We start from the raw sequence: 12007 nt of genomic DNA on the forward strand, positions 1-12007 counted from the left end.
ATATTGAGTGCAGCACTTTCACAGCATCATCTTTCAGGATTTGAAACAGCTCAACTGGAATTCCATCACCTCCACTAGCTTTGTTTGTAGTGAAGCTTTCTAAGGCCCACTTGACTTCACATTCCAGGATGTCTGGCTCTAGATGAGTGATCATACCATCGTGATTAGCTTGATTTTTTCCTAGATAATAAATATTAAGTGGTATTTCTACTGAGCTTCTATTCTTCATAGTCACCCCTAGGGGGCGCATATAATTTACAGTCTACTAGATGCCACAGGGTAAAGAGCGTTTCAACATCCCATCCGCTAGGGTCCGTCCAGGCCCCTAACTTGTGCGCACGCGCGCGAGTACTCCTAGCCCAGGTGCGGCCTGCGCAGGCTTTCCAGTGAGCACGCAGACGCCATTGATAGGACTCACCGGAAATTGCAAGGGAGGGGCTGGGGCCGCGGGCGGCGCAGGCGCGTGCGGGCTGCGGACGCGGAACAGCTGGAGTGCCGCCCGGCTTCGCGCCCTGCGTGTTTGCTTCTCCGCGGAGATGCCCAGCCGGGGTGAGCGACCCGAGGACGGCGCTGGGCCCGTCCCTGCTGAGAGCTCGACCCTGCACAAGGACGAGCTCAGCAGCAAGGTGAGTGCGGGACGAGGTAGCATGGCCCTCGGGCTGCTCACCGCCGGAGACGAGCCTCGGTGGCCCCGTGCTCCAGGCTCGACTTTGCCCTGCTGCGGGAGGTACAGTTAAAGGGACGCCTTGAAACTTGCCCCGAGATTAGACCCAGATGGTAGTAAGGCGGAAGTTTAGTTGGGTTTTTTTTTAAATCAATTTTTAACATTTTTTAAAGTATCACACAGTAAAATTTGGCTTTTTCGTTTTCTCTATATTTAACACGTGTCTAAATTTGTGTGACCACCGCCACAATTGGAATATAGACAAGTTCCACGACCCTGAAAGACTCCCTTTATAGGCATGCTCTCTCCCGCCCAGAAGCTCTGGCCGTCCCTGATCTGCTCTACATCAGGACAGTTTTATCCTTCCCAGCACATCATGTAGTGAAATCACAGCTTATGCCTCTCCCAGCTTAATGTCTTTGAGATTCACGGTTGGATTTTTTTCTATGTACTCTTAGTTAAAACTTTTAGAAATTACCTCCCACCCTAGATCTGCTGCCTGCAGTCTCAGAAAATAGCGCCATCCATGCAGTTGTCCATACCAGTAACCTGGGAGCCCATCTTTGCATCCGTCTCAAAGTTCTATCAGTTTCACTTTTGAGGCCCCTTGGTAAGGTGTCCCTTTATCACTGTGTACACTTTTAACCATCTTAAACCCGCCCCTTGCATCTGCCATAGGGAATCCTGCAAAAGTTTCCTAACTGGTCTCTCCTTAGCCATTGTTACCTTCTTCTCGCCTATCCTTCATTTAGCTGGAGCGGAGAAGGCAGTGGCCCCCACTCCAGTACTCTTGCCTGGAAAATCCCATGGATGGAGGAGCCTGGTGGGCTGCAGTCCATGGGGTAGCTAAGAGTCAGACACAACTGAGCAACTTCACTTTTACTTTTCACTTTCATGCACTGGAGAAGGAAATGGCAACCCTCTCCAGTGTTCTTGCCTGGAGAATCCCAGGGATGGGGGAGCCTAGTGGGCTGCGGTCTCTGGGGTCGCACAGAGTCGGACACGACTGAAGCGACCTAGCAGCAGCAGCAGCAGCATGGTCCTAAAAATGTTATTTCATTGTTGCTCTTCTGCTTCTCCCCTCACAAAAGGGAGCCAATGTAATGCCATAAATGGAAAAAAGAAAAAAAATTTTAATATTTGAAATGATGATGGCTATAATCTTTCAGGTCATAGATGTCTGAGATAATACTTTGGTTCTGTCCCAAACTGACACTTGGGCACATCTTGGGCACATCTCTGATTCCTCTGTTACAGTTTCCTTGTCGGAAGTACTAAAGTATACCTACCATTCCTAAAATGAATGGGAAAGTGCTATTCAAACAGCCTTAAAAGGAAGTTGTTACAAATTCAGTCTTGGAATTCAACTCAGTCTCTGTAATCAGTCACTACAGTGACTGGCAGCTGGAAAGCAGAAGGGTACACAAATTTGGACAATCAATACTTAGAGCCCCTTATCCTATCTCTTTAAATTGAGCATACTTTGATAATCTCTGATTTAGTAAGTTTTCTTTATTTCAATAGATTAAAGAACAAAAAGTTGTTGTGGATGAACTTTCTAACCTGAAGAAGAACAGGGTGAGTTACTAGCATTACTCTGAATACTATGTGGGAGGATTTGATATCAACTGTATAAATCTATGTATTAATCATAGTTGCTGATAATCTTTCCCCAACATATGCAATTGACATTACCTGTGAATCAAATGATACTAATTGTACTATGTTATCCTGGAGCTGTAGTCAATAATGGTATTTATTTTGTACTTGAATTTGGTGTATTCTTTTGACATAAACTTTGAACCTGTTGAGAAGAGAAGAAGCTATACAAGTGAATGTGGATAATTATTTTTTGTTTGTTTATTTTTTTAAAAAGATAAATGCTACCACTTCCTCTCCCTACCTCCTCAGGTTTTTACTCCAAGCTTCCAAATCCTTAACATGATTATTTAACTCCGTTTTCATTAATGTATTAATAGATAAGCAAGCTTCTGCTTAGTGTGTCATTATACTGCCAAACATTGTGTTTTAAAGTTAAGAAATGATTTGAGCTCTTTAAAGCTTTTAAAAGTTACTGGATAACAGACAGGTTAGACATTTCTCATATGTGGAGTAATAGCAATTAAGGTACAGTTGATAACAAACTTTGTATAAGGCAAATTGGCAAAATGTATCAGTCTTAAAGCTATGTAATATTTTGATCTAGCAAATCCAGTTTGATTTCTGTTTATAGGAATTGATACATTAGGAAAGTATCATGGAGTACACAGAAATTTAGTTACAAAGACATTCATCACAAGTTTGATTTATAATAGTGAAAAGTTGGCAACATCTAAATGACCAGATAAACTATAATATTACTGAAGAAAAATGGTATTAAGTATATTCAGAGAAAAAAAGTTTTACCTCAGTGTTAATGGTAGCAGTTTCTAGATAGTTGGATAATGGGTGAGTTCTTTGTTTATCTTTATTTGCCAAGGTATTGTTCTGAACATGTTACTAAAGTTCAATACTAAGCAGTAATAGGGTTCAGAGTTTTGACATCTACCTTTTAGATCAAATCATGATATTAGCCTAAATTATGTTTTGCAGAAAGTATATAGGCAGCAACAGAACAGCAACATATTCTTTCTTGCAGACCGAACAGAAATGCTTTCTGAAAGCAAAAGTAAGTTTTTTTGGTACATTATAAAGAAATAAAAAGAAATTCTTTTGTGGGCTTTCTGTGGAAATTCATGATGGTGCCTAAATTATAGTGTCTACAGCTGAATGTATAAATATATGTATCTAAAGATTGGATGGTGGTATACCAGTTAATAAAATTAGTGGAATGGTTTGGTTTTTTTCAAGTTAGCCTTCCAATGCTAAGTTAACAGTAACAATAAAATCAAATTTAAGAACTATAAGATGTGTTAGAAAGCCACAATAATTAATGTAAGCTTTGGAATTTTAGTCAGATATAGGTATGAAAGATTATTCTACCAATTTCTGCCTTTTTGATTTTGAGTGAATTACTTTGAGCCTGCCAAGTCTTACAGAATTTAAATAAAATGATATGTATATAAACTGTGCATAGCCCAAGGCCTGGGTCAAAATAAGCATTTAACAGAAGAAACTAGATTCCTAAATAATAAACATTCTTCATCAGAAGTCTGTTGTAAATTATTATTGAAACTAGCACAGTACATATGTGGTTCAATCTTGGAAAAATAGCTTGTTTTGCCTTTTAATTACTAGGTAAAGCTTCAAGAATTTTTATTCTTTACTGTGTCTTCTCCCCTCTCCCACAGATATATTGGATGAGCTGAAGAAAGAATATCAAGAAATAGAAAACTCAGAGAAGACCAAAATCAAGAAATAGCCAGCTTGATTTTACATAGCAATGTGTGGCATTTGTTGTGCAGTAAGCTTTTCTGTTGAGCATTTTAGCAGAGATTTGAAAGAGGATTTACTGTGTAATCTTAAACGGCGGGGGCCCAATAGTAGTAAACAGTTGTTAAGATCCAGTGTTAACTACCAGTGTTTATTCTCTGGCCACGTCCTTCACTTAAGAGGTGTGTTGACTGCCCAGCCTGTGGAAGATGAAAGAGGCAATGTATTCCTGTGGAATGGAGAAGTCTTCAGTGGGATCAAGGTTGAAGCTGAAGAGAATGATACTCAAATCATGTTTCATTATCTTTGCTCTTGCAAGAATGAATCTGATATTTTGTCACTCTTCTCAAAAGTCCAAGGTCCTTGGTCTTTTGTATATTATCAAGCATCTAGCCACTCTTTATGGTTTGGTAGGGACTTTCTTGGTCGTCGTAGCTTGCTTTGGCATTTTAGTGACTTGGGCAAGAGTTTCTGGCTCTCTTCAGTTGGCACCCAAGCATGTGGAGTGGCCCATCAGTGGCAGGAGGTTCCAGCATCTGGAATTTTCAGAATTGATCTCAAGTCTGTTTCCATTTCCCAGTCTGTCGTTTTAAAGTTGTATCCTTGGAAATACAATTCTGGGGGGGATGATATCAGAGAATGTGTTAATAGCCTGACTGAGATTTCAGCAGCCTTGCCAACATTTGTCTTTGTGTCAGTAAATGAAGCCAAACTGTATCTTAAAGAACCTGTTGTCCCTTTAAATAAGGCGTTGCCACAAGCTGCATTTGAGACCCATTGCAGCAGCATTTCCAGGAGTCCCCCGACAAGAGAGACCCTTCGGGTCTTTCTTACTGATGGACACACAAGGGAAGTAGTCCAGCAGTTCATTGGTGTCCTGAGCGTCGCAGTCAAGAGACGTGTCTTGTGTTTACCTAGGGATGAAAACCTGGCACCAAGCGAAGTTTTGAAAACTAGTAACAGGAAAGCAAACGTCGCAGTTCTGTTTTCTGGAGGGATTGATTCCATGGTCATCGCAGCCCTTGCTGACCATCATATTCCTTTAGATGAACCAATTGATCTTCTTAATGTGGCTTTCATGACTAAAGAAAACACTGTACCAGTTAATTTTAACAAAAAAGGGAGAAAACAGAAAAATCATTGTGAAATACCCTCTGAAGAATTCTCCAAAAGTGCTGCTGCGGCTGCCGCCGCCGCCGCCAGCCCTCGTGAACGGTTCAATGTTCCAGATCGAGTCACAGGAAGAGCAGGACTGAAGGAACTGCAAGCTGCCAACCCTTCACGGATTTGGAATTTTGTTGAAATTAATGTTTCTCTAGAAGAACTGCAAAGATTAAGAACAACTCGCATATCGCACTTAATCCAGCCCTTGGATACAGTCCTGGACGATAGCATTGGCTGTGCAGTCTGGTTTGCTTCCCGAGGAGCTGGCTGGTTAGTGACCCAGGATGGAGCACAGCCGTATCAGAGCAGTGCAAAGGTATGACACAGCTGCTCAGAATTTCTGAGACCTAATTTTGACCCTTAAAGCTTTTAACGCAAGTTGCAAGAATATAGCGTCTTTTAATTGCATTTAAACTACAACACAAAGTATATGACTTTGTAAAAACTGGGCATATCTTACTATCTTATGACTTTGCCTTGTGGATTTTTTCTGAAAATGTTATCTTTGGGGTTATGACTTGTTTCAGCTTTTCCATTCTGTACTGCATGGTAGGTAATATTGTGACATAGATTTCGCTCAACCTTTGTAGGTAGTTCTTACTGGAATCGGTGCAGATGAGCAGCTTGCAGGTTATTCTCGCCATCGGGTCCGCTTCCTGGCACATGGGCTGGAAGGACTGAACAAGGAAATCGAAATGGAACTGGGTCGAATTTCCTCTCGAAATCTTGGTCGTGATGATAGAGTTATCAGTGATCATGGAAAAGAAGCAAGGTAATTCTTGTCTCTGGCAGGGTGGTTTGATAATTTTGTGAAGCGGTAGACTGAACCTAAAAAGGAGACTTGTAGGTCCCTTTTTCTTTGGATACTTGGCCCAGTGAGTAACAGGAGCAGCAGTATGTTGGCTTTGTATTACAGTTAGTCTGAAGCAGTGATGGAGAGGAGCCAGAGGAACAGTGTTTCCAGAACTCATTCTCCAAGAAATGGCTTTACAGTAATTTTTAAAGGTGATACAATGACGTGATTAAAGGCTACAGTGAAAGACTGTAAAACTTGAGGTAGTGAAATACTGAGGGGAGGTATTTCAAGGGCTCTGTTTTGTTTCAAATGTTTGCTTTCTTCCCAAGCTTCCTCCTCCAGTGTTACAGAGCCTGACTTTGTAGACATTTCTTGTATGTACAGGCATACTTGGAAATCCTGCGTGCTCAGTTCCAGACCATTGCAACAAAGCAAGTCAAATGAATTTTTTGGTTTTCCAGTGCATACAAAGCTATACTATGCTGTAGTTTATTGAGTATGCAGGAGCTTACTTGTATGTTTGCTGTATTTAGACGTAAATATGTATTTATGTATTTAGTATTTAAAATATGTATTTATGTATTTAGACATAAACATAACATTAGTCTAAATTTTTTACATATATACCTTAATTAAAAAAAACAAAAAGCAATCTCAGTGATAACATCAAAGATTATTCATGTTATCACATATCACCATAACAAATATAATTGTTCTTGTTTTTGTTGTTGTTTAGTCTCTTAAGTCATGTCCAGCTCTTTTTGCAACCCATAGTCGCTCGCCAGGCTCCTCTGTCAAGGGGATTTCTCAGGCAACAATAATGGAGTGGGTTGCCACCATTTCTTCTCCAGGGGTCTTCCTGACCCAGGGATTGAACCCAGGTCTCCTGTACTGGCGGGCAGATTTCATACCACTGAGCCACAAAGGAAGCCCAACAGATATAACAAGAAAAATTTGAAATATGGAAGCATTTCCAAAAACATCACCCAGAAACATGAAGTGAGCAAATGCTGTTGGAAAAATGGCACCACTGATAGATTTGGCTCGTCACAGGGTTGCCACAAACTTTTAGTTTTGTTAAAAAAAAAAGAAAAAGCAGTCTCAATGAAGCACAATAAAATAAGATCCATACTGATTTAAACGGTGGTTCCAGTACTGGAGTCCCCTCGATCATAGGTGTTTTGAACACAGTTTAGTCATAAACATTACAAGTTATCTTAATAGTTTCAGAGATCAAGGCACTTACACGTGTATATTCTTTTTTAATCTTAGGGGTTTGTGTTTACCTACAACATATTTCTGATGGTAGTAAACAAATGCTTGAATACGTTAAGGAAAAAGATATGTGGTTTAATTATAAAAAGCAGAAGTTTGTTCAAGTAGGTTAATTTATTTAGTGGTAGTTTTATTGCAGGCGTACAAGCATGCAAGGAGTCCAGATGAGCTTTGTGGGAATTGGAACATCATAATATACCAGCTCCGGGACATCATTGTTTCTTGTCTCTACTTTGTTATTCCCATGTTGCCAGTTGTGACATGTAAAATTAACATAATTTTCAAAATTTTATCATAAATAAGTAACACCACAATACAAAGTGTATAAAATGTTTTCCTTTTGAAGTGTATCTGTATATGAGAGATAATTCAGCCCATTTCAGCTAAGTTAGAGAAAAGGGAATTTATTTTATTCAGTAAAAGCAGTTAATTCTAAAGGACCCCCTACCCTTACCCCACCATCTGATACTCATGGGTAAAAATGGATATGAAGAATGTTTAAAACAGCTAATGCAGAATTGTAATTGAACGAATACCACTATAGTGGCTGGATCGAAACCTGTTTATTATGGATTTTGGCATACATATTACCCATATTCTATTAATTAGTTTCTCATTTAAATTTGCTTTCACAATTCATTTTTATAAAATATTCTGTTCAAAGAATGCCTTTACACTTTCCAATCTCTCTGCTTAAGCTAAAGTAAAATGTAAAACACTAGTGTAATTGTGGATGGGGAGGGATTCGAGTATTTTAAACAAACAACAAAATTTGCTAGGAAATTAGGGGAACCTAAAGAGCAGAGAGTTGTATTCCTAAAGTTCAGTTTCTTTAGACATGTGAAGAGCAGACACAGGTTGACTTATCAACTTAAGACCATGCTTATTTTCAAGGCATTCCTGAAGATACCTTATGAAACAATTTGAAATTATTTATTGACATCATAGGCTTAATTTGTTTATTGAAGGAAAAATTTTTTGCATTTTAGAATGTGTATTAAAATTAGACAAATGTTGTGAAATAGTTTTTAATGTGATTAAATTTTAGCTGTAAAGTTATATAAATAACTAGAATATTTTTAATTTAGAAAAATTGTGCCTTCAATAATTAATTTATACCTTAAATTTTAACATATTGAATAAAATACAAACAAAATAATCATAAGAGATAACTTTTTAAAATTGTGGTTATACTTTTTATTTTAGATTTCCTTTCCTGGATGAAAATGTTGTCTCCTTTCTAAATTCCCTACCAGTCTGGGAAAAGGCAAACTTGACTTTACCCCGTGGAATTGGTGAAAAACTAATTTTGCGTCTTGCAGCAGTGGAACTTGGTCTAACAGCCTCTGCTCTTCTGCCAAAGCGGGCCATGCAATTTGGATCCAGAATTGCAAAAATGGAAAAGAATAATGAAAAGGCATCTGATAAATGTGGAAGGCTCCAAATCATCTCCTTAGAAAACCTTTCTGTTGAAAACTAGATGTTTCATAGTGTAACAACATTTACTGAATGGTGGTTTTTTTTAAAAAATAAAATACTCTGCTGCTTTATTATTGCATAATGTGTTTTTAAAGTTCATTACATGAATTTTTATATAACCTTGTAGAGTAATGCAACCAATTTAATCAAATTGATACTCCAGAGGAAGAGATTACACTTGAAAGAACAACCTGGATATTTTAAACTTGATATTAATATTGTTTTGACCTCTTACATGGTTATGTCCCACCAGCATCCCTGAAAAAAGGCAGCTTTTATGGACTCTCTTCATGGTAGCTACATCCAGAAATACTAGTAAGTCAATTTGTTATCATTATTATTTAACAGATGAGAGAACTAAGGTTTTTGAGGTTCACACTCCTGATTGATGTGTGGTACATCTCTTTAGACAGCTCACTGCCCTGCTCCGAGAACTTTTGAAGACTATTTTGAATATTCTCCTGTCCCACAAATCTCTAACGTCCCTCTGTTTTCCCATTGTCAGTTCATGACCTGGGCGTTTCACAGAGAAATCAAAATCAAGCCAAGGACTACTTGGCTTTCCAACACCAAAAGTCCTAATTTACCTGTGTGTGCACCCATCCTTTTCTCCCTTCTTGCCATTAGAAAGAGAAATGTATTTACAATGTTCTAGTATATACCAATTTAAAATGCATATCCCTGGTCCTAAATCTTCCATCTCTTGCCTCCTGTTCACCTTCACCCTTTCAACCTTTTTACCTATTTACTGACGTTCACTCCAACCAGACATCCACCCACAGTATTCATTCGTGACCATGATACCAAGGTCACATTTGGCATCCATCCCCGCTTAGGGCTGACACCCTTTCTAGGTCTGGACACACTGTGGTTCTCCTAAGTATAGTGGGAAAGAAAGGATACTAGCAGGCGTGTGTCAGGGCTTTCCAGCTGGCTCTAGTGGTAAAGAACCTGCCTGCCAATGCAGGAGACGTAAGAGACGTGAGTTCAATCCCTGTTAGGAAGATTCCCTGCAGGGGGGCATGGCAACCCACTCAACAGCATTCTTGCCTGGAGACTCCCGTGCACAGAGGAGCCTGGTGGGCTACAGTCCATAGAGGCACACAGTTGGACACAGCTGAAGCAACTTAGCACAAGCACGTGTCAAAAGATCACACACCCTGAATTTATTTCCCATCAAATGCAGTGTTCAAACCAGATATTACCTGAATAGCTTTCAACTGGACGACTTCATGGTCCTGAGCACTAAATTGATGCTCCTAATGGGAGTAGATAAACTTGAGGTCTACCCTGCACCCCAGAGTTCAATGTAATGATTTCTATAACAATATAGTTCAATACTAAAGACATGCCAGGCACTAGTCTGAATTTTACGTGTATTAATTTAATCAACTGAATCTAAAGGGAATCTCTAGTTCACTTGTTCTGGCAGGATACTCTGTGTGTATGTTTTGTTTTTTGTTTTTTGGTTTGTTTTGCGTTTTTGTTCCGTCCCCAGAGGGCCTGATTTTTTACAACTTTTTTGATACTTAACCCCATAAACTGGAATGAAATTGTTAATCCTTCAAACAAAGCAAAAGTCTTTTCCAAGATCCCACATAAACCATCTGGGTACCTGAACAAAATTTTTTAGGTAGAGAAATTTACATTACTCATACTTCATAAGTGCAAATGTAATTCCTAAAGAAGACAGTGATTTGACATCCTTTGCCCTGGGAAAGCAATAACAAATTTACTAATACTACCACCACAGCAGCTAAGATAATGACATGGTTGGACTAAGAAATTCTGTACTCAAGCCTGTACCTACCCTCTACTGCCACAAATCAAGCCCAAACTCTTGGGATAAAGTTCAGAATCTTTAAACAGCCTGTATAGCCTAGCCCTCACCTACCTCCCCATCATATTTTTGTGTCCGCATCTTTCTTGTTCTCCATACAGAGTTTTGTTCCATTGCTCAAAAATTCAACTTTTTTCTCAGCTCAGTTGCTCATCACCTGTTGTTCCCTATCCTCGGAAAGCTACTTCTCCAGCTCTCTGCGTGGATAGATCTTTATCAGGCTCAGCTTAAAAGATCACTTCCTCAGGGCAGCCTTTCCCAGCCCTGGTCTTAGTTAGCGTTCCTTCACATGCTGTTATTACATCATACACTTAGGGCATTGTTTAAATACAGATGTGTGCTTATTGGAGGAACTAACCTTGGGGCTTTACGTCTGCCTTTTCCAGGGTCTCCAGTGCCTAGCTCATAACCAGCCTTCTGCAAGTGTTTATTGAAGGAAAGAATGATGGTAGAGGAGGGATTCCAACTCAAGACTACCTCAGAGCCTGGCGCCTTGCCAACGCCACACTTCTGTGCTTCCTTGGAGTCAAACCGTCAAAGTAAGAAATGATGGAGATGGTGGCTCACCTGGTGAAGAATCCGCCTGCAATGCAGGAGACCCAGCTTAGATTCCTGGGTCGGGAAAACCCCCTGGAGAAGGGATGGGCTACCGACTCCAGTATTCTTGGGCTGCCCTGGTGGCTCACGTGGTAAAGGATATACCTGCAGTGAGGAAGACCCGGGTTCAGTCCCTGTGTTGGGAAGATCCCCTGGAGGAGGGCATGGCAACTCACTCCACTATTCTTGCCTAGAGAATTCCATGGACAGAGGAGCCTGACAGGAGTCACAAAGAGTCGACACGAGTCAGCAGCTCGACTGAACGGGACTTGGGCTCTGAGCACCATGCTGTGTGTTGTGTGCTTACCTGCTCAGTCATGTCTGACTCTTTGCGACCCCATCCCTGTCCATCACCAACTCCTGGAACTTGCCCAAACTCATGTCCAATCCAAATCGGTGATGCCATCCAACCATCTCATCCTCTATCATCCCCTTCTCCTCCTCCCTTCAATCTTTCCCAGCATCAGGGTCTTTTCCAATGAGTCAGCTCTTCACATTAGGTGGCCAAATTATTGGAGATTCAACTTCAGCATCAGTCCTTTCAATGAATATTCAGGACTGATTTCCTTTAGGATTGACTGGTTGGATCTCCTTGCAGTTCAAGGGACTCTCTAACACCACAGTTAAAAAGCATCAATTCTTCATTGCTCAGCTTTCTTTATGGTGCAACTCTCACATCCATACATGACTATTAGAAAAACCATAGCTTTGACTAGACGGATCTTTGTTAGCAAAGTAATGTCTCTGCTTTTTAATATGGTGTCTAGATTTGTCATAGCTTTATCCAAGGGGCAAGCATCTTTTAATTTCATGGCTGCAG

At 40.1% G+C, this 12007-nt stretch overlaps 2 protein-coding genes across 5 annotated transcripts; both read left to right on the forward strand.

The window, feature by feature from the left end:
* Positions 1-386: 386 nt before the first annotated feature.
* On the forward strand, positions 387-8819 carry ASDURF (ASNSD1 upstream open reading frame). 3 transcript variants are annotated; one of them, XM_040227790.1, is made up of 6 exons: positions 387-626; positions 2189-2242; positions 3257-3332; positions 3955-5516; positions 5791-5972; positions 8478-8819. In XM_040227790.1, the coding sequence occupies exons 1-4, from the start codon at positions 537-539 to the stop codon at positions 4023-4025; spliced, it is 291 nt and encodes a 96-aa protein (XP_040083724.1). In that variant the 5' UTR covers positions 387-536; the 3' UTR covers positions 4026-5516; positions 5791-5972; positions 8478-8819. The 3 variants fall into 3 exon arrangements, with proteins under 3 accessions (XP_040083724.1, XP_040083725.1, XP_040083726.1); XM_040227791.1 differs by lacking the exons at positions 5791-5972; positions 8478-8819 and having other exon boundaries at positions 474-626; positions 3955-4067; positions 4955-5162; XM_040227792.1 differs by lacking the exons at positions 5791-5972; positions 8478-8819 and having other exon boundaries at positions 475-626; positions 3955-4048; positions 4955-5045.
* ASNSD1 (asparagine synthetase domain containing 1) lies at positions 468-8821 on the forward strand. Of its 2 annotated transcripts, XM_040227787.1 has the most exons (6): positions 468-626; positions 2189-2242; positions 3257-3332; positions 3955-5516; positions 5791-5972; positions 8478-8821. In XM_040227787.1, exons 4-6 carry the CDS (start codon positions 4047-4049, stop codon positions 8749-8751), a joined length of 1926 nt encoding a protein of 641 aa, XP_040083721.1. In that variant the 5' UTR covers positions 468-626; positions 2189-2242; positions 3257-3332; positions 3955-4046; the 3' UTR covers positions 8752-8821. The 2 variants fall into 2 exon arrangements, with proteins under 2 accessions (XP_040083721.1, XP_040083723.1); XM_040227789.1 differs by lacking the exon at positions 3257-3332 and having other exon boundaries at positions 469-626.
* The last annotated feature ends 3186 nt before the right edge of the window (positions 8822-12007 follow it).

The sequence above is a fragment of the Oryx dammah genome, unplaced genomic scaffold (assembly GCF_014754425.2).
Source record: "Oryx dammah isolate SB20612 unplaced genomic scaffold, SCBI_Odam_1.1 HiC_scaffold_27, whole genome shotgun sequence".
Taxonomy (NCBI): Eukaryota; Metazoa; Chordata; class Mammalia; order Artiodactyla; family Bovidae; genus Oryx; species Oryx dammah.

Excerpts from the sequence above, each read along its gene's own strand:
- ASDURF (XM_040227790.1), top strand. The coding sequence starts at position 537 with ATGCCCAGCCGGGGTGAGCGACCCGAGGACGGCGCTGGGCCCGTCCCT. Across the intron at positions 2,243-3,256 it reads CTAACCTGAAGAAGAACAGG|AAAGTATATAGGCAGCAACA; the intron begins GTGAGTTACTAG and ends TATGTTTTGCAG. Across the intron at positions 3,333-3,954 it reads AATGCTTTCTGAAAGCAAAA|ATATATTGGATGAGCTGAAG; the intron begins GTAAGTTTTTTT and ends CCTCTCCCACAG.
- ASNSD1 (XM_040227787.1), top strand. The coding sequence starts at position 4,047 with ATGTGTGGCATTTGTTGTGCAGTAAGCTTTTCTGTTGAGCATTTTAGC. Across the intron at positions 5,517-5,790 it reads CGTATCAGAGCAGTGCAAAG|GTAGTTCTTACTGGAATCGG; the intron begins GTATGACACAGC and ends CAACCTTTGTAG. Across the intron at positions 5,973-8,477 it reads GATCATGGAAAAGAAGCAAG|ATTTCCTTTCCTGGATGAAA; the intron begins GTAATTCTTGTC and ends TTTTTATTTTAG.